The sequence below is a fragment of the Hypomesus nipponensis genome, chromosome 7 (assembly GCF_054491055.1).
Source record: "Hypomesus nipponensis isolate SF chromosome 7, ASM5449105v1, whole genome shotgun sequence".
NCBI classification, from domain to species: domain Eukaryota; kingdom Metazoa; phylum Chordata; class Actinopteri; order Osmeriformes; family Osmeridae; genus Hypomesus; species Hypomesus nipponensis.
In genome coordinates this window covers 5,187,200-5,215,000 of record NC_140367.1, presented here as the reverse complement: position 1 = coordinate 5,215,000, position 27,801 = coordinate 5,187,200, and the positions used below count along the sequence as shown (strand labels likewise).

The window sequence follows — 27,801 nt, the reverse complement described above, 5'->3', positions numbered from 1 at the left end:
GATACTTCAATCTCGCTCTATTCGCTGTGTGCACAACTCAAGGCAAACATAGGTCTGTCTCCCCTCCCCCACCGTACCCCCTTTGCCTGTCTCTACCTTCTCACACCTACAGCCCATCTCTCCTCTCTTCTCCTCTCCTCTTCACTCTCCTTTCCTCCCCTCTCCTCTCCTTCTACGTATACATTGTTTGTACCTCTGATTTGTTCTGCGTTGAAGAACAGTGTGTTTCAAACTCTTGTAGTCCAGGTGGATTTTATGTGTCTAGTATTGAATAGATGTCTTCTATTAGAGTTGTTTGTGGTAATGAGTTTGCAGTTTTGCTGAAAGAAACTGGGTTAAATATATGAGACTGTACTGGTATTTTAGTGCCCTCACCCCCAAAGCATAAACACACAAATACTGTACCTTACCTGACACACACAATTTGTCATCATGTCTAAGCGGATGATATTATTGGAGAGTGAACCTCAGGGTGATCTGATTAATTCATTTCAAACAGTCAGACTGACAGACCGATTATGCCACATATTTGAGCCGACACACAGACACACGCACAGTCATGCGCCCATTCAATCAGATCTTTTCTCAACAGTAAAAAGTGACTGAGCAGTGAGAGAGAAAAAGTCAAAGGAAAAGTACAGGGTCGAGGGTCAGACAGAACGATGGAAAGATGCAAAGTGTGAAAAAAAAGCAAGAGTGAGGGGTGAACTATTCTGGGTGCTGTACTTTTACTACCACTACTACCCTCCGACATGTGACCCAGTTCCACTATGCTGCACAGGGGGGAACAGGATACCACACACCTCCTCACAACCCCAGCATCACATGCACCCTCTCTGTGTCCATGTTAAGTATGCCTTCTGAGAGAGCGTCTCAGGGGGTCAGGGTCACGCCCCCTCTCTGCTGGGGGCGTGGTGCTGACGTCGCCCCCCAGTGGTCCACGGAGCGCTGCTACAGAACTGTAAACACTCCAGAATGTAAAGCTCAATGTAACTGATAGGCTGCACACTCACACACCCACACACAACCTGTCACCCTGTGTCCAAAACAGCTGCGCATAAGCGAGCTGAAACCAACTCCCGCGCGCACGCACGCACACACACACGCACACACACACACACCTAGTTCCTGCTAAACCTCTCACACTCTCCTCTCAAATCCCTTCACTGCTACCCCTTCATATACACATGAGGCCCCTCGTGCTCCCCAGCCTCTACTGGGACCCCATCCTCTACAGCCCCCACCACAGCCTCCACTGCCCTCCACCCTGTCATCACCCTGCCCGATCACTGTATTAGAGTGCTGGGGGCGGAGAGGGGGAGAGGGAGCTGCTGGGTTTTCCTGGAGAGCTCAGCTGTGCTGGATACCCAGAATACCTCTGTGAATGCTATCTCCGCTCTACTAGAGGGAGGAGCCGCTGCATGGATGAGGGGAGAGCCTCCTGGTGCAGCCGCACTCTGGAGACAAGTCTGAGTCACTGTGTGAATAAGGGGAGAGCCTCTTGATGCAGCTGCACTGTGGAGACTAGTCCGAGTCATTGTGTGAATAAGGGGAGAGCCTCCTGATGCAGCTGCACTGTGGAGACTAGTCCGAGTCACTTTGTGAATGGGCGGAGACTGCCTCCTGATGAGGCTGCACTGTGGAGACTAGTCCGAGTCACTGTGTGAATAAGGTGAGGGCCTCCTGATGCAGCTGCATTCTGAGGACTAGTCCGAGTCACTGTGTGAATAAGGGAAGAGCCTCCTGATGCAGCTGCACTGTGGAGACTAGTCAGAATCCCAGCAGATTATGATGGCTGGTATAGAAGTGTTTGAAGAGCACGTTCAGTGTCTCTTCATTCCTAAGATTACCATTTATACTTGTCTTGATTCCTGCCATTCTGGCAGAAAGTCATTTATTGAGAGGAAATATGAACTGTACGGTATATTTCATTTGGTGTTTCCTTGTTGAGTTTGACGGACTTCCATGTTACAATAAGTTTCATCAACTCTCTCCAATGATCCAAACCCAGAGAATGAAAGTGTGTGTGTCTGTACATTGGTGTGTGTGCGTGTGTATGTTGGTGTTTGTGTGCCTGTATATGTTGCTGTGTACATGCTGATGTGTGTGCACGTGTATGTTGGTGTGTATATGCTGATGTGTGTGCACGTGTATGTTGGTGTGTATATGTTGGTGTGTGTGTGTGTATATGTTGGTGTGTGTGTGTGTGTGTGAGCCTGCAGCTGGCTAACACATCCCAGGAGACAACTGACAGGAAGTCCTCTCGTGGAATCCCCCGGTCATCAACCAGCTGAGGAACCGCTGTCACTGAACACAAACACACACACACACCTGCCTTGTCCATTCAGCTCCAGCAGCCTGGGACTGGGTGCTTCAGATGGGCTCTTTCGGAAGTGTGTGTCATACTCACAGCTCTTCTAGGAAGTGGAGGTTGGAGAGGGCACTGCTGGGCAGCAGGGTCAAGTTGTTCATGCTCAGATCGCTGAACAGAAGAGAAAAAGGGAGAAAACCAGAGAGACGGAGAGAATGAGATAGAGAGAAAGATAAAGATGTAATGGGGGAGGAAAAGAAAAATAACATGAATACACAGGCAAACATCACAGCTGCTCAGATTGTATGTTTTGGAGGGAAACATCCTGGAAGTTGAGATATAAACATGGTCTAACAATTGCTGGTTAGCATGTAACTGTTTGTACAGTCTGTTTTCCTGGTCTAAACTAAGTGTGTTGAGATTAAAAGATTACCCATACAGTAAGAGAACTCTTTCTGCTTTTCCGACACCCCCCCCCCCACACACACACACACACACACACACACACACACACACACACACACACACACACGCACACACACACACCATTCACATTTTATGAGGCACACCCCGGAGATGACTACATTGGAAGCATTACACTTGTAACCCAGTATGTTCACATGGTTTAACAATATATCCTGTGTTCTTCAAGACACACACACACACTCACGCACACACACACCCACACTCACGCACACACACACACCCTGCCTCCCTCTATCAGCCAGATCAGGCGCTATCTCCAGAGTGATACCAGCCAGGTGTCCCAGTCAGGCGGCCAGTGAGCAGCGGAAGCTTCTAGAACAGAACAGAGAGCCGTTTGTACCCACCGCCCTGCAGCCCTCACACCTCTCACACCTCTCCTTCAAAGCCGGGGGCAGGCCAGGGAGTCCAAACAGCACCGACCTGAGATACAAGCACTTCAAACAGCAGATTACCGTAAAGAACCTTCTCTGGTCTGTCTGGTCTGGCAGCAAGGACGGTCAACACAGGAGGGAAATAGGAGCAACAGACGCATAGAGACGGACCACTCAGACCAGGGAGGATGGACATACTGTCGGTAGTCTTTTCTAGTCTTTCCTATTTCTATCTACAAAGACTAAAAGATCAGGTCAAATAGTAGAGGGTCAGGTGCTTCTGTTAAAAAACTGTGCCATGTGTGGCACACAGGTCAGGTACGGTTGTTAGGATGGGATGGAGGGATCATAGGGAAATCTAGAAGCTATGTTTCTATCTGCGGGGTTGTGAGGGTTTCACCTCGCGGTCACACACACACACCAGGAGGGGGGCACCTCTTAAACATCAGAGAGAGCAGTAAAGACAGAAAGGGCCAACTGTGTTTCTGTGTGTGTGTGTGTGTGTGTGTGTGTGTGTGTGTGTGTGTGTGTGTGAAGGAGTGTTTGTGCGTATGCTTGTGCGTGTGTATGCTGAGCATGTGTGTGTGTGTGTGTGTGCCTTTAGCCGTAAACCCTGCAGTGTAACCGTGGGAACCAAGCAGACTGGGAACTATTGTGTGTGACTTCACAGTGCCAGCTTTCCTGTGTTAGCCAATCACAGCCAGCCTGGACAGTACTGTATGACCCAACCTCCATCACACCAATGAAAAGGAGTGTTAGAAAAGCCTTAGCCCTCAACAGAGAGACAAAGACCCTGATTAAACAACCATTACAACTCCTGTCAGCTGAGTACCAATAGAGGCCGTCCCTTCTGTGGTTTCTCTTTGATGTTAAAATAGCTGAGATATTTGGGTGAGCTGACCACAAACACAACAACAACAACAACCACAACCAGGACAACAAGCTGATGTGAGCTGGTCCAACAAGCTGGCTGTCTCGTCTCAGTCTAGGTTAGTTCCCCTCCATGCGAAGGTTAGTTTGGTTTATGAGGAGAGCAGCATCACCATGAAGGTGGGTGGCTCTGAAATGCCCTGGGCCAGAGTCCAGAACACTGCCTGGTTTGCACTGGGCTAGCTTGTTTGACTTGGACAAAACTCAACGACTGTTGTTTTACAGTAGGCATACACACACACACACACACACACACACAGTCACACACAGGCACAGCGAATCAAATAAAAACAGAAAACGCTGAGTGCAGGCTTGTGTGTGGCTGTGTGTGATGTGTATGTTTACATGTTGCTGTGTGTGAGTAAAATGCCCTGTCTGTGCCAAAGCTGACACACAAACACAGCAATGCTTCCACCTCCATCCACATATACAGTCATGTGACACAGCCCAGCAGCAACAGATAAACCTGTGGATACACCGCAAATCCTGCAACAGGTGACCCTGTATGACAGTACAGGCTGATGGAAAACACTCAACACTGCTGTCTACAGATGTAAACAAGCCAAATACTCATTGAGGAGGAAAGGAGTCCAGCTCCACCCTGGGCCTCAATCGAATCAAATGCTACAGCAAGCCCAAGGCTGAGGTGATTAGCATTAATGGGTGGTGAGAGAAAAGTAAGACTGTGAGTGTGTGTGCGTGTGTGTGTGTGTGTGTGTGGATGTGTGTGTGGATGAGACAGATGGGGCGGAGGGGCTAATTTCACAGCTCCTCAGACTCTTTCCCAAGGGTCTAGAGTATCCATACACACGGGCCCTCAAAGAAGAGGGGGGCTTACAACACAGCTGACACACATGGGGAAGACTGGTGGCTTCTTTCTCTCTCTCTCTCTCTCTCTCTCTCTCTCTCTCTCTCTCTCTCTCTCTCTCTCTCTCTCTCTCTCTCACTCTCTATGCGTGTTTCACTCTCTCTGTGTCTCTCTCTCACTCCACCAGTCTGTCTGTCTGTCTGTCTATCTGTTGGTCTCGCTCTCTCTTTTCCCCCTCCACTTCTCTCAAGCTCCACCATCTCTCATCCCCTCTCACCCTCCTGACAGAGAGACATGGCAGAGAAGCGGAGGTGCAAACGGCCAGTGTTATAAACATACACACACTTTTATCCGCAGCCAAGACAAGCTGTCAGTGTTGGGTTTCAGGCCCACATAGTCAGTCTCCCCATGGACAATGAGCCATTGGGCCGGCGGGAGGGAGGGGGAGATGGGCGAGGACCTATTATAACCTCCTCCATAAGAACACAGAGCAGGGGAAGGGTTGGAGTTAGCGTCAGGTTACCATGGTGAACACACTGGATAGATGGTCGCACCTGCCACCATGCCTGGAACCAGGAAGCCATCTACATCTCGGAAACACACACACACACATCCTATACTTAGCATGCCTGAAATCTACAGATTAGTACACCCTAAGACATCCAACAGGGCTTTCCCACTCCTACCCGCAAACAGGAACAAACACAGACACACACACACAAATACAAGTGCAAGCACACATACGAACATTCACACATACACAGGCCTAAACGGTAGTCATGGCTAGTTCTAACATGAAGCAGACCCCGTTCCACTCTGTCAGGAAACTTCAACACACACACACATTCAGTCAATTACTATTCATTCACCAGAGGTTTAGGGATTTACGAGGTGAGGAGAAAGTTCCACTTCAATAAAGTTCACCTCAACAAAAGTCACATTGAAGTAAACTAGACTAGCAGAGCTGTCTGTCTCCCCCAGCCCCAGCCCCAGCCCCAGCCCCAGCCCCAGCCCCAGCCCGAGGCTAGTCCAGCCTCAGCCTGAGGACAGCCCATCTCAGCCACAGCCTCAGCCCAATTGTTAGTACCAGTTTGCTAAGGTGCTTTCACCACCAGAGGCAAGCACAGAGCCATGTTAATGGTGCTGTAAATCTAACACTCTATTGGCCAGGTACAAATAGAACCTAATAGGTAAACAAGCAGAACTGGCAGCTAGATCAGCACTCATTCTGATTCATGGATTGTTAGTAATACACTAGAGTGTGTGTGTGTGTGCGCATGTGTGTGTGTTTGTGTGTGCGCATGTGTGTGTGTGTGTGCATGTACCATAGGTTCTTGTTTGGGGTAGTAAAAAGTAATCACCCCTGACTTGGTGGCAGTAGAAGTCAGAAGGAAGGGGCCTGCTTGGGCCATAATTGGTCTAGACAAACCGCTTTTCCACCACGTAAACATCCTTTGGGCAGGGACCAGTTTCCATGTGGATGCCTGGATGAGCATCAATCACCTCTACAGCCTGTCAGAACTATGCACTGTGCTGCCTGTCTGCCTGGCAGGCTGCTTGCTGCCTGTCTGCCTACTAAAACATAAGTTCTCTGGGTGATTGATTGTTCCGCCTGTTCTGCCTGACTGTGACACTCAGAAAGGACCCCTTTCTCCAAGCCAGCCAATCAGGTCACACACCTCTGGGTCTGTTTTATTTATCCACCTGTACATGGGGGTTGAGGGGTGGAAGGTGGGGTTGAGACCTGCACAGGCCCTCCACCTTCCTCTGAGATTATAATTAGTCTTTCTTTCTTTGGCTTCCTCTCTCACTCTTGGTCTCTTTCACCTCTCTCTCTCTCTCTCTCTCTCTCTCTCTCTCTCTCTCTCTCTCTCTCTCTCTCTCTCTCTCTCTCTCTCTCTCTCCCTGCCTCTCTCTTTCTCTTTCCCTTTCTCCCTGTCAGTGAGGGTAAAGAGAGTCAGCCAGGCATGCCATGCTGGGACTTCTCAACAGCCAGAGCTGTTTCCAGCCGTGATTCTCTTCCTAGATAAATACTACCAGGCCAGTTTGGAGATGGGGGCCGGAGCACTTGAGCTTTCAGAACTGACTTCATTCACCGCCGCTGGTGTGACATTTCATAGCAGGCCGGTAGCTCGCGTGAGGGTCAGTGTGTGTTGTGTGTTTGAGAGAGGCTGTGAGAGGAGTTGGGGCCGTATGTGTCGAGTCAAGGTTAAGGAGAAAAACACAATCTGCTGTGGTGTTTCCTGTGGCGTCGTATCTGCTTGCTATTTAATGACCACTCTGTCACCAGGATGGCAGCCTCCACTGTGTGTGTAGGGCTACACACGTGTATGTGGGTTTATTATGCAGGTCTTGTTGTTTCAACTCCACTATTGCTGTGACTCCCCTCAGCCTCAGCCTCTGCCCCAAACCCAGCCCCTGCCTCAACCTCAGCCCCAGCCCCAGCCTCAGCCTCAGCCCCAGCCCCAGCCCCAGCCCCGGTGTGACGGGGGAAACAGAGACAGAGGACTGAGCTAATAGAGATGACTAGAATCTGGTAGAAACATTAGAGAGAGCTAAACTATCTACCAGGCTACACTTTAAGGAGAGACAAATCAAGTGCGCGGAAAGAGAGAGGAGGGGCTCAGATCAGGGGATGAAGTCTGTCCTTCTGTATGTCCTTCTGTCTGTCTGTCTGTCTGTCTGTCTGTCGGTCTGTCCAACTGTCCAGACTTTCTACATCATAGTGCATTAAGTAGCAGTGAGAGGGCTGGCTGAGGCATTGAGAAAAAGACAAGCCTGAGACAGGAGGGGAAGAAGATGGAGACATCAAGGCCTGGAAACATGTCCCTGGGGGCCAGGGGGGCAGGGGACCAGGGGGGCCAGAGAGGGGCAGGGAGGGCTCTGTGGGGGGGCTATGGAGAGATGTGGGGGGGCTAAAGAGGGCTGTGGAGGGCCAGGGGCCAGGGAAGGCCAGGGAGGGGGCGGAGGGGTTGGGGAACAGGGAGGGAAAGGGGGGACCAGGGACCCGGTATGGCCGGGCAGGGGGCGGGGGCCAGGGACGGCCAGGTGGGGGAGAGGCAGGAGGAAAGGAGGGGTTGCAAAGTTCAGGCTGTGGCCAGCAGGATAAGCCCCCAGGCTTTGTAGCTCCGCACCATGAAACAGACCCGCAGAAGACAGCTGCTATACGAAGAGAAGATTAACACACACTCAGCGCTTAGCTCCCTCTCCTCCTCCTCTCCTTTCCTCGCTGTCTCGTGCATGTACAGTCACTCAGCAACAGCTAGCAACCTGTGGTCAGTAGCAGTGTAGAGGTGTCTGGAGCGAGGGAGGAGGGAGCAGGGGGGTAGGGAGCAGGGAACAGTTTAGAGTATGGTTTGAGTCAAAAAACTTTAGAGAATTACTTTCTAGGTCTGAGGTCTGCTCGCATGTGTAAGTGCATGATTATGTGTGTGTGATTGAGTGTCAGTAAGGTGAAATATTGGAAAACCCCAGGTCAGCTTTTTCCAAAACAGAACAGAAAAGGTCAACAGTAACTTACAGGCGAGGAGCAGGAAGTAAAGACAACTTCCCATGCTAATACAGGTCACATGGGGCCCTTTAATACAAGCACCTGCAAAACAGACCTGGAGTCTCTGATCTTTGTAAATGTCTACTTGACAAAACATGGACATATTAAGCTGATTGGGCCTTTACCTTTGCAGGACTAGATCACTTATTATCCAGCGTTAACCATCAGTAGAGCCTAACCCCCCCCCACCGGCCCCCACCCACCCCAGGCCTCACTCCACACATGCATGCACATTGCATGCCGCAATACCCCCCCAGAATGGAAGCTTTGTGGGACAGAGATAAAAACTTAGATAAACAGTGAGCTGCGTTGGGAGTGGTGTGAGAACAATTGAGACATCTTTCAGTAATGGCTGACTGACTGAATACCACCTCTTACTCTCTCTCTCTCTCTCTCTCTCTCTCTCTCTCTCTCTCTCTCTCTCTCTCTCTCTCTCTCTCTCTCTCTCTCTCTCTCTCTCTCTCTCTCTCTCTCTCTCTCTCTCTCTCTCTCTCTCTCTCTCTCTCTCTCTCTCTCTCTCTCTCTCTCTCTCTCTCTCTCTCTCTCTCTCTCTCTCTCTCTCACTCTCTGGGGCTGTCAAGTCACTGATTATGTGTTAATGAGTTCTCCTTGTACCTGGAAGGAATCTGGAAGGTGTTTCTGTGTGTGTGTGTGTGTGTGTGTGCGTGTGTGTCTGTGTGTGTGTGTCTGTGTGTGCATAGCTAGCTACCATGTTTACCCAGCAGGTTGGGAGAGGCATGAGGCTCACACACTTCCTTGGCAGATAACATTGTTGTGCCTGGGACTGTGTGTGTGTGTGTGTGTGTGTGCCTTTAGCTTAGCACTTCAGCTCCAATGATTTGTCTTTGTTTATGGTTCCTACTACACCTGGTTAACAGACACAGTCATCTGTAAAACAGAAACCCACCTGGAGGAGAGGAGAAAAGAGGAGACGTGAGGAAGAGGAGATGAGACGAGAGAATAGAGGATAGGAGATGAGAGGAAGGTGGTGTGTAATTCTCTGACACACTCTAATCAATGACACATTCCTGTCTTTTCTTCAGGGGTGCTGCTCCATTCCTCTCTCTCTCCTTCCCTCCCTTCCTTGCTATCTCTCTCTCTCTCTCTCTCTCTCTCTCTCTCTCTCTCTCTCTCTCTCTCTCTCTCTCTCTCTCTCTCTCTCTCTCACTCTCTGTCTCCCTCTCTCTCTCTCTCTCGCTCTCTCACTCGCTCTCTCTCCTTCTAAGTGATCTAAGAGCAACGCCTCCAGAGAAAAACAACAGAGTTAATCCCAGATCAGGATTGCCCCGTGCCCATCTGTCTCTCGTTTCAGCACCACACTCCTTTCTCTCCTCCTCCATCCCTCCGTCCCGCCGTCCCTGGACGGCTCCATCTGCAGCATCTGATTGGCCTGAGGGTGATGGTAACTTCTCGGTGCCAACTTAGAGAGGGCATTACCATAAAGACCTCTGGTTCTCTCTCTTCCTCTCCAAAGCAGGGGCTCTGTCTCTTGCCCACCCGCTCACTGGCTCACCCACAACGTGTCTATATAAAGCAGGCTGCATTCTTTCAGAGCGGGGAAGAAGGGATAAGAAAAGAAGAAGAAGAAAAACGACGCCTGTGTTATGGTTTGCTCTGTTTTTCAGATAAGACTGTCGTGAAAGGAATATTATGATTAAAGAGAGAGAGAGAGAGGGGGGAGAGAGAGAGAGAGAGAGAGAGAGAGAGAGAGAGAGAGAGAGAGAGAGAGAGGGAGGGAGAGAGAGAGAGAGAGAGAGAGAGAGTTAGACACACACACACAGACTCTGTTTACCACAGGACAGCCTGACAGGCGCAGGTTCTGTCTCCATCAGAGCTGTTCCTGCTGTGCTCTCAGACGGGCGGTGCTACCTGCGTCTCCCTACCTGACCAGGCAGTCTGAGGAATGTGATGCTATCACGCCAGCCATGAGTCAATATAGGCTCTCGTAGCAACGGCAACTATCGCCGCGGAGATCTGGCCTGACCGGCTACATTCAGCACTTCAAACCAGGAGCTCGGAGGGATGGATACAACTGTGTCAACAGACGTCTGAATGGGCCCTCAATGGGCCAGGCTTCATAGAGACGACATAGGGGCTTCATAAAAGGCTTCCAGGGGGCTTTGTGGAGGCGTGCCCAGAGGCAGTCATGACAACTCAGACCACACGGGAGAGACTAAATGTCGCTGTCTCCCTTCACCTGTCCCACCTGTTCAGAGCACAGCGTGGTCACAGAGGGTCTGCCCTCCACCCTCTGTAAACTGATAGGAGGGAACACGAGAGCAGGACTGGTCCTCTGGCTGCCAGCAGAGCTGGGGCTGTGTGCCCTGTTTTTGAGTCAGGTGTTTCAACCACCTGAGCTGGCTGGCTGCAGGGATGTTTGAAGAGGGTGGGGTGAGATCCAGTGGGGTCAGGGGGGTCAGAGGAGGGTCATGAGGGGAGAGAGAGTGGAGGATCACTTGGCTCTGTCAAGGGTCACTGAAAGCACGTCGACAGAAACTCAAGAGCTGCCATGGCCGACTGGACACACAGGAACTCGGTGTGTGTGTGTGTGCCCTCCATTCAGGCGCTGTCAGTGTCACGCCCCTGGCTGTGACACTGCTTCTGTTTCTCTTTGTCCTGTGTTCTACTCCCTCCCTATGTGTTTATTCCACGTGTGTGTGCATGGGCGGAGTCTCCCGGGGTAGACAACCATCCTCACCTGTGGCAGGTCAGCAATCAACGATCTACGTAGACCCTGCTCACCATCCAGACTCTGCCAGATTGTTAACTCAGCTAGAACAAAGAACAATAAAAACTACCTTTTGAAAAGTTTTGCCTCACGAGTCCGTTTTAAGGTCCGAACATTGCTGTACCGTTACAGTCAGCCGTGCATCACCTAACGAGCTTCTACCTGAAGGGCTCTAAATGACGGAGGAGGCCCACTGATTGTTTGGAGTAGCTCCCATCTCCCTCCACTCCCACCAACACACACACACACACACACACAGGATACTCACTCATTTTACGCTGTAGCTGCCTTCTCTCCAATCAGAGCAAAGCTGCTGACAATTTTGGCCCAGCTGTAAAAACACTTTTTAATTATCACTTCCTTTTGGAATTTCGTAATTAAAGTTAGAAGACGTTAGGGTGGGGGGGTGGAGGGGCTGGTTGTTTTCCTTTTGATACAAAATCTTCTTAATTTTTTTTCCCTGAGGAGCTACGCTTTGCTTCCAAATAATGATAAATTAAAGACGAGAAATAACTCTCATGTCTTCAGTATGAAGTTACAGCTGATAGTGAAAATACCTGACTTTAACTCTGATGGGATTTGTGTGTGTGTATGTGGCTGTGTGTGTGTGGATGTGTGTGTGTGGCTGTGTGTATGTGCACATACGTCTCCTAAACCCTGAAGCTTTGACACAGTGATTTTACTTGCAACAGTTCGTGGAACAAAAGATTTTCTGCAGGGCGCTTGATCAAGATCGAGATCAAGAGAGAGAGAGAGAGAGAGAGAGAGAGAGAGAGAGAGAGAGAGAGAGAGAGAGAAGAGAGAGAGAGAGAGAGAGAGAGAGAGAGAGAGATTGTGAGAGTAATAGAGTGAGAGAGAGGCAGAGAGGCAGAGAGGCAGAGACAGAAAGAGAGACAGAAAGAGAGAGTGAGAGACAGAGAGAGATATTAAGGAGGGGGGGCCACTAGGGACTCCTTCTATAGACACACGCTTTACACCCCCCCCCTCCCCGGGGGGCCGGGGGGCCCCTAGGGCAGCACAGAAACCAGGGAAGAAAAGAGAGAAAAAAGAGCTGAAGTGTCTCTCGGTGCAGACCCTGGCTACAGACCCTCTCGGTCACACAATACAATACCACCGAGGCATTCCAATAATTGAGTGACATTCGTTAAAGAGGAGAGACATTCGGCCATTTCTTCAGAAGACCACTCTGAGGCCTGCTCCTCTCTCCGAGGCTCATTACCAGTTAAGATGACCGCTGGTGAACACCCCGACTCTCTCACTTTTTCTATTATTTTCTCTCACTCTCTTCGCTCTTTCTTCCCCCCCCCCCCCGCTTTCACCCCCCCCCCCCCCAATTCTTTCAGACAGGAGGATAATAGCTTTTAAAGCCTCATTCAGAGAGCTGTGCCTTAGCATGCTCCTTGTGTACACAGCCAGTCCAGTCTACCCTGGCCCTCACTGCCAGCAGCCATCATTCAGCCTTCCATCCCAAAGCCCCACAACCAAGGGCACCGGCAGACACACATGGCTGAGAATGATGAGCCGTGAGCAGGGAGAGGTGAGAGGTGAACAGGGGTGACCGTCTCCAGGCCTGCCAGGACCGGGCCTGCAGCCATCTGTCCCTACAGGACTGGGCCCACAATGACGACAGAGAGGCTCAACTCTGACTTCCACACAATCCCTTTAACCAGAAGAAAAGACAGAGAGAAGAGGGGAGGAGGGGAGGAGAAAGGGTGGATGGGGGTGGAGGACGGGAAAAACAAAAGCTTCCCCCCTCCTCCCCTCTCCTTTATTTCCCCTCCTCCTCCGCCTCTTCCCTCCCTCCTTCACTCCTTCTCCGCCAACTGTGGTAGTTGGCAGGAGATCTGAGGGGAGAAACTGTGTCCCTGAGATGCCAACGCTGCCTTACGGAGGCATGTGTGCCAGTCTGCCACACAGACGCTCTGCCACACAGACGCTCTGCCTCACAGGCGCTCTGCCTCACAGACGCTCTGCCTCACAGACGCTCTGCCTCCCTGCCGCTCTGCCTCACAGACGCTCTGCCTCACAGGCGCTCTGCCTCACAGACGCTCTGCCTCACAGACGCTCTGCCTCACAGGCGCTCTGCCTCACAGACGCTCTGCCTCACAGACGCTCTGCCTCCCTGCCGCTCTGCCTCACAGACGCTCTGCCTCACAGGCGCTCTGCCTCACAGACGCTCTGCCTCACAGGCGCTCTCCCTCACAGACGCTCTGCCTCACAGGCGCTCTGCCTCACAGACGCTCTGCCTCACAGGCGCTCTGCCTCACAGATGCTCTGCCTCACAGATGCTCTGCCTCACAGGCGCTCTGCCCCGCTGCCAGACAGTCCACACAGCCCTGTTAGAACAAGCTGGCGAGGGGGTGGCAGACTCCCATAGCACTGACCTCACCAGAGCATACAGGAGGACAGATGGAGTATACACACGTTCAACTCTGGGGAAGACTCACACACCTGCTGGTGGAGCGGCTTCAACCTCTCTTTCTTTCTCTCTCTCTCTCTCTGTCTCTCTCTCCGCCTGTCTGTCTGTCTCTCTCTCTCTGTCTCTCTCTCTCTCTCTCTCTCTCTCTCTCTCTCTGTCTCTCTCTCTCTCTCTCTCTCTCTCTCTCTCTCTCTCTCTGTCTCTCTCTCTGTCTCTCTCCCAGTGTTTTACTGCTGAGAACCAGCAATAGAAAAAATGTCTCAGTTCCGAGTTGAACTTTTCGTTCTTGATCATAAACCCTCAACTGTACAGTGGGCTTCACATCATTGGCTGTTGGGGTAGGGGGAGGGGGGAAAGGGGCGGGGGGCAACAATGCATCGTTAAATGTGTCTAATAACTGAAAGCTTGGCAAGACACTTAGAGCTTGATTAAATCCCAACGTGTTGTTTTGCCACTTGGAGAGTGTGTGTGTGTGTGTGTGTGTGTGTGTAACGGGGGGTTGGAGTTGGATTGGTGGAGCAGAGCTGATAAGAAGCAGGATTATGTAAGTGTATTCACAGAGTGGCACACAGCTCTACCCAGATACACTAACACACTCTTATGATTGGCCCACAGCCAGTAGCCAGCTGGTTAAAAAGAAACAGAGAAAGAAGAAGAAGAAAAAAAGAGGGAAAGATAACAGTCAGTTGATGTTGAAGGGAATTCTTTGAAAGCATCCTAACGTCTGGTTTGAGTCCTACAGTCTTCCACCTGTGGATCCGAAACACCTGACACTCATCTTTCTGTTTGTCTCTCTCCCTTCTCAGACATCTGGTTATTCTTTATAAAGAAAGAGAGAGGGAGAGAAAGAGACTTCGATAGAGAGAGCTATTCTCTCTTGGATGAGATAAGAGGAAGTGGGGCTGCACTTAGTAGGTCAATCAGAGAACCGCGTCTTTTTAGGAGAAACAGCAGGCTGATTTGGTGCTTCAAAGAGCCCAGAAGAGAAAGGCTCATTTGGGCCGAGTCCCCACCCCTCCTCCCCCCCAGGACCTGGATCTCATTCTGGGGGAAGGAATGCTCCAGAGAAGGACAGAGCAGTCTGGAGAGGTTGGGGAGGAGAGCGGGGGGGGGGAGTCAGAGGGGGGATAGTTAGTTAGCCTGCAAACCCACAGGCTAATTCTCCAAATGAGCTTTCACCAGCCGCGCCGATGGCTGATTATTCATTATCCCAGGACAGGGAATAAATACCCCCTCAACGCGTCAGTGGAATTACGGAACGCTTTGGAACAACAAACACCATTGGTCTTCACCAATGAAGCACCCTGTCTCTGCTTCTGGGAAGAGAGGGAGCAAGGGGAGACAGAGGGGGGAGGAAGAGAGGGAGGCAGGGGAGACAGAGGGGGGAGGAAGAGAGGGAGCAAGGGGAGACAGAGGGGGGAGGAAGAGAGGGAGGCAGGGGAGACAGAGGGGGAAGGAAAGAGAGGGAGGCAGGGGAGACAGAGGGGGGAGGAAGAGAGGAAGGCAGGGGAGACAGAGGGGGGAGGAAGAGAGGCAGGCAGGGCAGACAGAGGGGGGAGGAAGGCTCCCCATTTACGGAAATCAGGCCCAACTCTGGGTTTGCCAGTTTCGGTCTCTAAATGAGCTCATTGAGAGCTAATAACCAATGCTATAGACAGCCAATAAGGAGACAGAGGGTCCATGTGCACAGGGAATTCTGGGTAGGTTAGTTGGACCTGTTGCACCCTGTTTCCTGCTTGTTTTTAGGTGTACCGCCTGCATTCAGCCTGTTCGTAGGTTTTTAGGTTGGTTTGTGTTTCTAGCTGTAAAAACCCACTGGCTCCTGGTCTAAATAAACTCTGTGTGGTCCCACCCAACTCAGTCTGCTGACTTCCCTGCTCCTAGGGCAGAGCCACCACAAAACCCTCCTTCCATACCTATCTACGTATATGTGTGTGTGTGAGTGTGTGTGTGTGTGTGTGTGTGTAAACTCTTCCAATGGATATGAAATACATCAACAACCATTATTTTTTAAAGCAGCAGAAGTGCTTACCGACCGAGTAACATACCGAGGCCAGGTCACTACGCCATCTCTATTTCACACAAGCTATCAGGAGGCTATTCACTCATCAAAGCCATGCGGTACACTGTACACCACACATACACACACACACACAGAGGAGCTCATTTATGCCACAGCAAACAGTGGTCATTGTATTGTAGTGTACACAGTTGTGAACAGAGAGACACCTGGGGAGGCCAGGGGGCCTGGGGAAGGGGGGGGAGTGTTTTGTTAGTGTGACACACACACATTAGAAGCAAGGAGCAGAGAACCTTGTCTCTCCATCAATCAGGAGGCCCGCTGTGTCTTCTTATGAATGTTGAACGATGACGCAAGGTTTCTCTCTTTCTTCTCTCTCCCCATCGCTCCCTGTTTCTCTAAACCTCCTATTCCTGAGACATGAAAGCTAAGCTTTGGGGGTGCTAATGATTCCAGTCCTAGTTGTAGTCAAATGAATGAATGGCCCACATCAAAGTTACTAAGGCAGGCCCCGGCCGATTCAAGACAGCTCTCTCAAAGACAGCTCTCTCAAAGACAGCTCTCTCAAAGACAGCTCTCTCAAAGACAGCTTTCTCAAAGACGCCCTCTATCCATCCGCCCGTTCCCCTTCCCTTTCATTCCTACACCCCACCCCCTGCCATCACATCATCCACCACTCCATCCCTGGCCTCCTCTATTCATCCATCCATCTCACTGTCTGACTGTCAGCAGCAGGTTGGGTCTGGACCCCACAGTGTGGTAGAGGTAGTTTGAAACCAAACTGTCACCATAAGATGACTTAATCTCAAACACACATTTAAGCTAGATGCAGTCCACATCATACCATAAAGAGATACTTGGGATCGATGATCAGGTGACCCGCGGTCAATTACCATACTAACAAGTAATAACATGACCAGATAAGTAGATCACACAGGTGTCAGCCAGTAACTGCATATAGTATGAGTTTTCAATCCAGGCTTAGTCCTCTGCCCCATACAGACAAGTGATGTGTCTATTGTACCAATTATAAGCAGCTCTCAGAGAGCCATACAGATGTCAAACCTGAAGGCGAGTGTGTGTGTGTGTGTGTGTGGGGGTGCTTTGGGCATTTCTTCAGTTCTCAAAGAATAACAGCTTTATCCTGTAATGACGTTGATTTTGTCTCTGATCCAGGAGATTCTTAATAAAGTGGTGCCTCATACGAACACACACACACACACACACACAAACATGGGCAGTCCATCACCTTTGATCTTCTTCCAGAAAGGGGGGGGGGGGTTGTGGAGGGGGATTGAGGGGTGAGTACTTATTGAAAGCAGTTTCCTTACAGTTAGTCTTCGACTGGCAGACAGGCCAGTAATCACACACACACACACACACACACACACACACACACACTGTCACCATTGTGGCCTGGCGGCTTATTATCAAGCTTTTGAAAATCCTGGTGTCAGAAAAGGACAGAGAGTTAGAGAGAGAAATAGAGAGAGAAAGAGAGATAAACAGAGGGAGAGAGAGAGAGAGAGAGAGAAAGAGAGAGAGAGAGAGAGAGGGAAAGGGAGAAAAATAAAGGGAGACGGAGAGGGAGAGGGAGAGGGAGAAAGAGAGAGTCACAGAGAAACAGAGCGAGAAAGATAGAGCTAGATAGAGGGAGAAAGAGAAAGCGGGGGGGAGTGAACGGGGGAGAAAGAGTGGGTCGATCACAGACTGTGAAACTGAGCAGCTTCATTGTACTGCTTAATAGTAGCAGCGACGGCAGGTTTTTCAAGTTTACAAAAACATATCTTTCTCCCTGGATCTTGGCGCTCTCGCGGTCCACCACACACACCCAGGAGAGATCAGAGGGGAGGCCGGATCGCCAGCACAAGCAGAACACTGCGTTGATGTGAACTGAGGACCAACGCCAGGGAGAAACCTGTATGAGGTAAACTTCCACTGCTGGGAATTGGTACACTGTGTGTGTTCTCTCTCAATGGACCGGTGCACACACACACACAACACATGCAGGCACACGCACACCCACTCACACACACGTACACACACACAAACACAGAGGCACATGTACACATACTGTACACACAGACACACACTGTTGCTGTCTTTTCATGTGCTGCCAGGGCCTGCTGGCTCGGCCAATAGGGAGGCGGAAGCAGGACAGTGAACGAGTGTTGCTCGCCGCTAATTAATCCTGCAGACTTCAGAGGCCACAGGCTGAGGGACAACCAAACTGTAAAACAACCCCCCTCCTTTCCTCTGTCAGACCCCTACCTGCCACATGCCCGTCTGGACAAATTCCTCCCGACCTCTTCTGCCCCTGGGCTTGCCCCTTTGTCAACCCCCCACCTGCCCTGCCGGTCAAACCCCCCTAGCATGCCCCCAGCCTTATACCCTCTGCCAACCTTCGTGCCAACTACCCAGCTCAGCCATCTCTACAAGAGGTGACTCACACACACACTATCTGTTTGGCCTTTCGTCTCACAAAACGAAGTTGAAACATATGAATATCCAGTAGGTCTACCTCTTAGCCAGGGGAGATATTTATGTGATAGAATGGGTAAGCACACAGAATATACTCTCCTAGTAAGAGTAGGCAGTCAGACGGCAGTCGAAACCCATTTCTCTTGTCAAGGCCGGAAAAACACACAAACACTGCTCGGTGACGACAACTCACTACTGACCTCAGGGCTGAGGAGATGAGGTCCTGACCTCTGGAGGAAGATGCCTCACACCTTGTGAAAGAGGAGCTAAAACACTTTCCTCTCCTAGACCTTTACTGGCGCCTTATCTAAACAGCTGAAAGATTCCACACCTCTCCTTCTCCGTCTGATCCTGGTCATAGATCTTAGGTGAGATGGTGCGTCTGCCTCGGGCTAGTATCTTTGTGCTTTGTATAGGTTAAGACACGCATCACTTTACTGCTTTCGCACAATGATGAGAGATGATGAGATGTTTTTTTTTTTTTTTTTTTGACAGGTTACCTCCCATCCTACCTGTGCACACACACACACACATACACACACACACACATACACACACAGAAAAAAAAAGATCTATCACAGAAAGGTGTCTGTCGAAACATTTTGGCTGTCATTCAGCAGTTTTACAAGCAGAACTGAGTTACTATATTTAACTCAAATGTGTTTGAGTGTGTGTGTGTGTCACTGGAGAGTAATTTACACAGAGTAATACAGACCCCACTCTTTCACCCTCTCTTTTGCTCACTTTATAGGGACTGTTATGTATAAGAGCGGCACACATTTTACCCCAGAACTACCACAGCACACACACACACACACACACAGCACACACAACGCACAGCACACACACACACATACACACCACACACACACCACATACACACACAGTGCACAGCACACACACACACACACACACACACACACACACACACAGTGCACAGCACACACACACACACAGCAAACACACACAGCGCACATGCACACACACAGACACACACCACACACACCACACACACACAGCAGCAGTAAAACAAAGTGGAGCAGAGCTGAGGACAGGCTTGTCAGCACCTCAGAACGGGGATACCTGGGTGTCACTGAGAGAGGGCAAGAAGAGAGAGAGAGAGGGAGAGAGGATAGAGGAAAAACAGATAGAAAGAGAGGGTCAAACAGGGGGCACAAGGGCAGAAAGAGAGAGAGGCCTGAGAAACATCACATTTTCTGCCCTCTGTGTGGATCTGGCAGGTCTGCATGGTGGATGTCAAGCTGGTAGCTGTCACATAAGCATAGCACCCGGGTCTGGCTGGGCAGCCAAGTATAGCTTCCCCCAGCTCCACATACCTCCCCCAGCTCCCACACTCTGGACACTGGTCCCTCTAATGTAAGAGTATACACTTCTTTATGTTCAAGTTTTATTAAATTAAATAAAACTTTGAAGAAAAAAAAAAACATTTTTTACAAGCAATGTCTCAAATGGTCTGACAGTGGCACTTTTATTATATAGTGGGATTGTTTTTGTCTTGGCTAAATAACATACATTAATATTAATGGATGACATTTTTGTTTTCATGATCTACAGAATCTACATAACATTATTTATTGACCCAGTGGGATTATACTGAATAGATTAAATTAATGCAGTGTAAAATGTAAAATCATGTTCAATTTTGGACGACAAGTGTGTATTTGGAAAGAAAACATTTTTCTATATCAATTTATTATTTATATATTTTAAATGGCATTAGTCTATGTTTAGAAAACTACATACTGGATCTTTTTAGCGAATCTACGCCGTCTATCTTAATCTTAATTAAAACAAGCATGTTCCTCAAACATTAACTTAAAATTGACCTAACGCATATGACAAAATGATATATGTACAAAACTTTAAATTGACATTAATTTAGGTAGATCACTTTGAAGGTAACTGAGACTCCTGAACACCACTCGAGCCACGAACTTCTCAAACTGTCAAACTTGAATAACTGAGAACGTGAACGCACGAAAACAAGCGCTCTTTTCTACCAGTTAGTTACGAGAAGCTCGTGCCAAGGTGTACAGGTGCCATCGTTCTCACGATGGTAATCAGGGCCAAAATCGAGTCCGAAAAGAAACTGAATTCTGATCTAATAATGACTTACAGATAGGAGGTAAAGACGCTCAGGTTGTCTGGTAGTGCCGTGAGCCCGAGGTCCGAGCAGTCGACCCTCTGGAGCATGCCGTCTTCTTCGCAGTGACAGCGGGACGGGCAGTCGCCCAGAGGAGCCCCCTTCTGCGGTACGGCTCCACATTCCGCCACCACCGCCAGTAACAATATAATTATAACTTCACGGAGTTGAAACATCTCCACTATATGAAATGTATTTTTAATTTACTGCGCGCTATACGTTTCTCGGCAGGAGTTAAGTTTGCCTGGTCGCACGTTTAGTAAAGTCCCTCAGATCAGTTTATGGTCGGTTGTAGACTATCGAGCCTTGGCTTGCATGCGTGCAGTCGATTGCGTGCGTTCCCCTATTTCTTATTCTCCGAGTTCCATCCTGAAATGCTTCACAGTTTTAAACACTCGCCTATGCGCCGCATTTCGTGACGTCAGTCAATGCCATTCAAAACCAGCGCGAGTGAATGTGCAGTGGGGTAGAGTGAGAGAGAGCGGAGGGCGCACGCGGGACCCCGAGCGAGCAAGGACCAGGGGCCGGACTGCGCTCTGCTGTACACCTACCACGCAAGCGGACGATCGCTCCTCGTACGCAAATGTTGAGGCTTGCAAGTAATTCACCTGCTTCCCCTTCACCCATCGTAAAGATCATTATGCAGTGGGCGATTTGTTAAATGCTGTAAACGTTATGTAAAAAGAAAAAAAAAAGTTCTGAGATATGGTTGATGATCTGCTGAGTGGCTGAGGTGGTTAATAATTGACATCCCTTTATGTATGTTGATGTTCAGGTATACTATAATATCACTGTGTAAAACTTCGACCAGAATACAGTGCATGCATTGTGTTCAACATGACACTGCATCCTTATACTGCTCAACTGAAATGGCTGCAGTGATTGTAAAGCGAAATCACCACAGGTAATATGAGATTAGATCGCTATCGTCCGTGGATGATGCAAGCCTCGTTGGAAGCACTTAAGAGTGAGGCAATCCATCGCTGTGGGGACAGATAGAGGAAGAGCTGATCCTGGAGCCGTCAGAAGGACCCAGAAACATACAGACAGGGTCTTTGTCTTGTCCGGCTGTCAGTTGCTTATGTCAGGGACACACATAGATAAGGAGCGAGAGAACAAGAGACAAATAAATAGAGGGAGTTAGGGGCCAGAAAGAGATGAAGACAGGGAAAATGCAGAACAAGATTTCTTATCTTTAGGCATTCAGTTCAAATATGTGTGTGTGTGTATTTTACGTGTTTGTGTGCCTGTGTGTGAGAAACAATTCTTCCTCTTTGACCCGTGACCTGAGGTATTACTCTGAAATGAAATACTGTTGTGTCACCAGAGAACTGTCTCTGAGGACCATGAAGTCATAACTAATCAGATAACGTATATATAGAGGTGTTCCCTGAAAACAGAGCCCCTGCAGTATTACAGTGTACTGTAGAAACACAAGACAACATGAATGAGTGCAGTTACACAACCGTATCCGTTTAGAAAACTACTACATGTAGGTTGTTCCAGAAAATAATTTTAGCAGCATACACAGTATTTCATGAAGCAAGCACACGTTCTTATTATATACACGACATAGTGCACAGTGTCATCAGAGGCAGCTTTTACCTTGTTAATAACCACAACTGTTGTAAAGGTGTGGGTCAATTCAGTGGCCAAGTCCCAACCAGCAAGCCCAACCAATCAGACCAGACGAGGAACAACAACATTTGCATGTCATCCACTTCCAAGTAAAATAAATGTACACTTCCTAGATAATGCCAAAGATCGTCAGTCACTGCAGGCCTACGTAAAGACACACACATCCTCAGTAGGACGATATACACACACATACACACAGTATTTATATCATGGTATACTCTGCAGGCCTATCTAAACTTGTGTGCCAGACATTTCAATGTTAGAGATTGCGGAAATAGATGGACACACATACACACACACACACTCATTCAAATTAACTTGCTCTGTCCCTACTGTTGGTGTGTGTGACATAGAGAGAGAGAGAGAGAGAGAGAGAGAGAGAGAGAGAGAGAGAAAGAGAGAGAGAGAGAGAGAGAGAGAGAGAGAGATTTGCAGCAGAGTCTGAACAGCTCATTGTGGCCCAGACTTATTGTTGTCCTTGGTGGTGGACTTAGTCGAATTAACACTTCATGTTGTTGTTTTGCTGCCTGCTGATTAAACCAAAGTATTATCTCTCTAATGAGGGCTGGAAGGCCAAACCAGGCCAGGCCAGTGCTGTAGCATTGGACCGTCATTACCTTCGCCAAGCCTATATAGGCCCACCAAAGCTGCATGGTTCTGATCCAAAGTTTTGAATAGTGAAGGGCATTATGTCCTTATGACATATAAAGCTCTTCTGACAGGAACCTGTGTTCCAAAGACAGAGTAGTAGAGCTATAAAGCAACACACACACACACACACACACACACACACACACACATACAGGAAGAGAAAGATGGAGGCAAAGAGAGGTCAGGGGCGGTGGCTGCATTTGTTGTAGCCTACACGTACACACACACACACACCTTAGCACCCCACACACACACACACACACACCTTAGCACCCCCCCACACACACACACACACACCTTAGCACCCCCCACACACACACACACACACCTTAGCACCCCACACACACACACACACACACTCCAAAAAATAAGTGAGATTTTTTTTTGTTTTTTTTTTGCTTATAACTCTTGTATGTCAATACATTTGTAGCATGAGTAGCAGTGATCCATGCTGAAGACTCAGCCAGCATCTGGAAGCATCTACGTACATACACACACGTACACTGCATGAATCATTCTCCACGCTCTTGGAACCAATGACATTTATAAATATGCTTAGACCCGCTCTACATCCAAATAAAGAAGGAATGATCTCTAACTACAATGCAGCTCTTTCTGCCTGCTTAATTTCGAGAGAAAGGTTCACTGAGTGAACGAATGCTTTCATTGTGTTAGTCACGACTGTTTCACCCTGTTAAACCCTGAGTGCTGAATAATTCAATTAGCCCTGCAAACTTTGTTTCGAGGAAAAAAAATCGAGGCAGGCCACAAAGGGAGTAGAGAAGCGCTTGTGTAAGAAATTGCGGCATGCGTCATTGTGGGTGCCATCCGGATATGCCGTTTTTATTTATATATTTTACACTATTATTTATTTTTGCTGTGAACAAATCATGCCGCTCCAAATAACTGTGCATGTGTGCGTGCGTTCGTATGTGTGTAGGTGTGAGTGTCCATGCAACTTATGAGCGATCATGTGCAGCAGTTCCTTCTCAGTCACTGGGTTGCCTCTCTCTACTGGACATAGTTGGTAATGCATTGGGAGAACTCACAAACAACAATACCTGTAGGTAGGAGACAAATCTGTTTAATCGTTATCTATGCCGCCATGTTTAATCGTTATCTCTAGGCCGAGTTAAACTAGATAATTGGAACTGGAACTAAACCAATCTGTGCAAGGAACCAGGAGTTCTTTCCGAGAAACAAAGAGATTTTTCAGTTCTGAGTGCAAAGTAAACCAATGCTTAATATAACAAATGAATATATTGTTGTTTTTTTACCCGTAGAAATGGCTCATCTGTTCCATTTTACATAGCTGCAGAGATGTCATCACCTGTACACACGCACACACACACACTAACATTCGGTTGTGATCAAGGATTAGACATGCTGCAACTTGCTCTCCTTCTGACATCAAATACAGTATATTTGTTTATCTGTTCTAGCTCTTTCTCTGTCTCTATCTCTCTCTCTCTCCCTCTGATTAATTGCTTGCCCATGGTGCGTGAAGTGTAAAATTGACCAGATATTTCTTATATTGTTTTTTGACATTGATGACGTTAGCTAGCACTCACGCGCACACACACTCATACACACATACACTAACACACACAAACACACGTGCACTAACACAACCACACTCTTACATCCTTCAGGCGTTCAGGCCTACACACATTCTGTTCTCACCTGTGTGGGTGAAAGCTAATCGAAATGCTTTTGCTTCTGAACACATCGAGACAGAACCCCTTGATACAGAGGCGTTGCTGCTGTTTGCTGTATGGCCCTAGGACAACACTGGAGACAGGACAGATCCTAGAAGAACAGGATCAAGCCATTGTGGCCGAGTAAGACTATGAAATACGTGATTATAGACAGAGTCAGGGGCCGTGTACTCAGTGTAATCCACTTTATGATTCTTCAGAGTAAAATGCTAAGCTGATGCTTAGATCAGATCTCTCTCCTGACACAGCCATGTTGAAACATCCCAGAGATTGAGCATCGTGAGACGGGTAGAAAATGTTGAGAACCCCCCCTGGTTCTCTGGTCCTGTCACCCAGGGCTTTGACTACCACTGGAAGGGATGGGGGGTAACAGCAATACTACAATAAAGCCCTCCCTCCATAAGTCACCTCTCTTATCTGTTTTATGTCTGTTAGCTGTGTGTGCGTGTGTGTGTGTGTGCGTGTGTGTGTGTGCGTGTGTGTGTGTGTGTGTGTGTGAGCCGGGTTACTCTAACGTTAAGTATGATCCTCTGTCAGCCTATATCTAAAGATAAGTGCGCTCACACTATGGAGGGCTATCCTGCTGTAGTGGAACACAGCTAACAGGCTCGTCCTGGGGTGTTTAGATAAAGACCAGGAAGACTTCAGGAGACAGTCTCCATAGCAGGATGAGTCACAGAGGGGTTCAGAGACAGGATCTGGCTTTTCGGTGACCCTGCCATCCACCTTGTCATCAGTGCCCTATTCAACACCTCCCCCAACACCAAACTTTTCTTTCTGTTACTAAGCTCATGCATAACGGAGGATTTCATTCTGACAATCAAGCTCATGAGCTTCGGCTCTCCAAGCCGTCCTGTCGGTGAGCACAGTCCCACCAGTCCAGGCATCTGTTGCTATCTGGATCTGGATCTCACCATGGGGTCAGAACAGCACCCTGCCTCTCTCTGATAACCTCTGATAAGATAGCTTTGATGCTTCTGATAACAGACTGAAAAATGCAACAATGTTGCAAGATATTACCTGAAAAGCCTGACACCTTTGAGAAATGAAGTCAGAGTTAAGTGTGATGGCACTTCAGTCTAAAGCACATTAAGCAGCTTATAAACAAACAACGAACACATTTTTATTTGTGTTATTGCAACAGGTTGACAACCCCAAATTGACTAAGAGTGCTGCTACTACTAAACTTTCAACCTTCAACATCCCCCCTCAATATTTTTTTATAGAAAGTAAGTGCTTGATACATCATGTCAAGGCACATACACACACACACACACACACACACACACACACACACACACACACACAAGCTCCCCGTCCACCTCCACCCCCGTTACCAAAACTGCTACTCTCACTTAGTTTCTATAATTAACACTGAATGCAGTTATTCAAACAGATCACCTACAGAGTTACAGGGTGATGAATGGAGATGTCAGCTCAAGCTAAAATGAGAGTGCAGCCTGGAAGTAGATTGACAGCCTAAGCAAGGCCAGGCCTATGCCAGCAGTGGTACAGCTAACTATGTGAGCCAATAGAGAGGTTGTGGCAATTGACGTGCTACTTTAAAGCTAAGATAGACTAGGCTAGGCTAAGGCCAACCACTAAGGCTAACATTTAGCTAATTCAGCAACAAAAAACAACTAGATAGCAGGCTAACCTCTAACCTATGACCCTTGGTTCATGTACATGGAGTCAACTTGCCACACAGTTACCATAAAACAGGTTGTATACTGCCACCTGGTGAACATTGCATGTCAGTGCAAACTCACAGTTCTCTGAAGCATATATTTCGTTTTTTTTTACTGAGAACTTAACTTTCCAACCATGGAAACATTTAAACAGCAATAATCCTCAATGTAGCCTACTGGATGCTACAGTGTTCACTGGCTGTACACATACAGCCTACTATCATAGTGTATCCCATGGGACTTTCACCCCCACATTGTACAAATTCTCTAACAAGAGATTAAAAGTATCTACAGTACATTCAAGATTATACAGTGACACGATGAAAGGATTCTAACACCCCAACGACAGAATGTTATCCATCAGCCTCCTGTATCTTCAGAACTGAACCACAGCCCATCTGTGTCACAAGGTCACCCTGGCAGACTAGGGAGGAAATCACAGCTCAAACATTTCATCAGTTTGTAGTTTAGTCTTTATCAATCTGTCTCACTTCATTTATACCAGCAGGGTTTAGCAACACAAGTCTTAATATTTATGCCCCTGATGTAGAAGCCTTGACAGATATACAATGAAAACAGTTTGGTTTGAAATTCATCCAAACTAGTAGTAATTTATGATAACCGACCCACAGACTGTTTCATGATACAGATACTGGTTAGACTCCCTGTGTTTTGAAACAATGTGCTGGCTATCTAAAGCCCAGGTAAATACGAGCCGCCAGAATGTCTGAAGTTAGGGGCAGGGTAGACTTGCATTGTGACACCAAAGCCATGTTTTCACATAAGGCATTCCTGTAGGTTGACTCAACACCCCCACACCTTCATGCTTTACTTTACACAAAGACCTCCCTCACAGCTGCTCCCTTACTGGTGTTGGGTTACTGCAGTATCTACCTCAAGGTAAAAGGGTCATAAAGAATACATGAATGAGACTGTTGGCACTTAGCTAAGAACTAAATAAGCTAAAACGTTCTGTATTCTGACTGAAACAGGGCTAAACTTGACATCTCTCCTAAAGGCTGTGTGAATGTGAGTGCTTTTCATTTCATTCCTAGACCTATATGGGATAACATCTCTGGTATCAACAATCAGATCCCCTCAGAGAGAGTGAAAATGGCCATGCATCCTTGGCTAATGGGTATGTCTCTCTCAGTAGGCATTAGTGGTGTTGTATCTCCCTGTGGTTCTTTCCTGTTCTCATCATTATGGATGGAGTATATCTGAGTGGAAATAGAATCTGTTTACTTCCTAATGGTCATGGATAAAGATGCAGGGATCTCAAAGGCCAAAACAACTCTCAGTCACAGTTGTAGACCACAGTGAGGAACATAAATGATCTAAACAGGTGTGACACCAGTGTAGTCTACAACTGTGACAAAGTCCAAACATTTATAAGTTAAATGTCATAGATATTGCTCACTGACAGAGATAGCCATTGACCAGCCGCACTTGTTGACATTGCAGTTACGGACGGTGACTTGTTTGTGAGTTCTCAGGTGGTCATGGTTACTGGCTGATTACTATAAATATGGAGTGGGCAGAGTTCCACCCAGAGGCTAAATGGTAATTGTCTAAAGCAGTTTCCTCCCTTCGTTTCCTGCCTCCTGCATTTTTACTGTTCCCGACAAGCACACAGGGACAAGTCAAACCTAACAGACTCTGGCATAGGGGAGAATGAAAAGCAATCACCTCAACACTTTTGAGATGCATCCCTCCTAATCGCCACAGCATGCTCAGTGTCACACCAGACCCAACTAATCAACCTAACGAGGAGCGATTAGCTGAGGCCATAAGACTCTTGGGAGGATGCCTCAGACCACATTACCATTTGAAAGGCA

General features: G+C 48.3%; 1 protein-coding gene across 2 annotated transcripts in view; it reads right to left on the bottom strand.

Annotated features, from left to right (window-relative positions):
- LOC146276441 (leucine-rich repeat-containing G-protein coupled receptor 5-like) overlaps positions 1–20,590 on the bottom strand; it is a 42,141-nt gene extending 21,551 nt beyond the window's left edge. For both annotated transcript variants that reach the window (XM_084701894.1, XM_084701895.1), the window contains exons 1-2: positions 20,242–20,590; positions 2,411–2,482 (exon numbers count right to left, since the gene is read on the bottom strand). In XM_084701894.1, the coding sequence (XP_084558020.1) occupies positions 2,411–2,482; positions 20,242–20,444 (275 nt within the window). In that variant the 5' untranslated portion in view covers positions 20,445–20,590. The remainder of the gene's footprint in view (positions 1–2,410; positions 2,483–20,241) is intronic.
- Between the last annotated feature and the right edge of the window lie 7,211 nt (positions 20,591–27,801).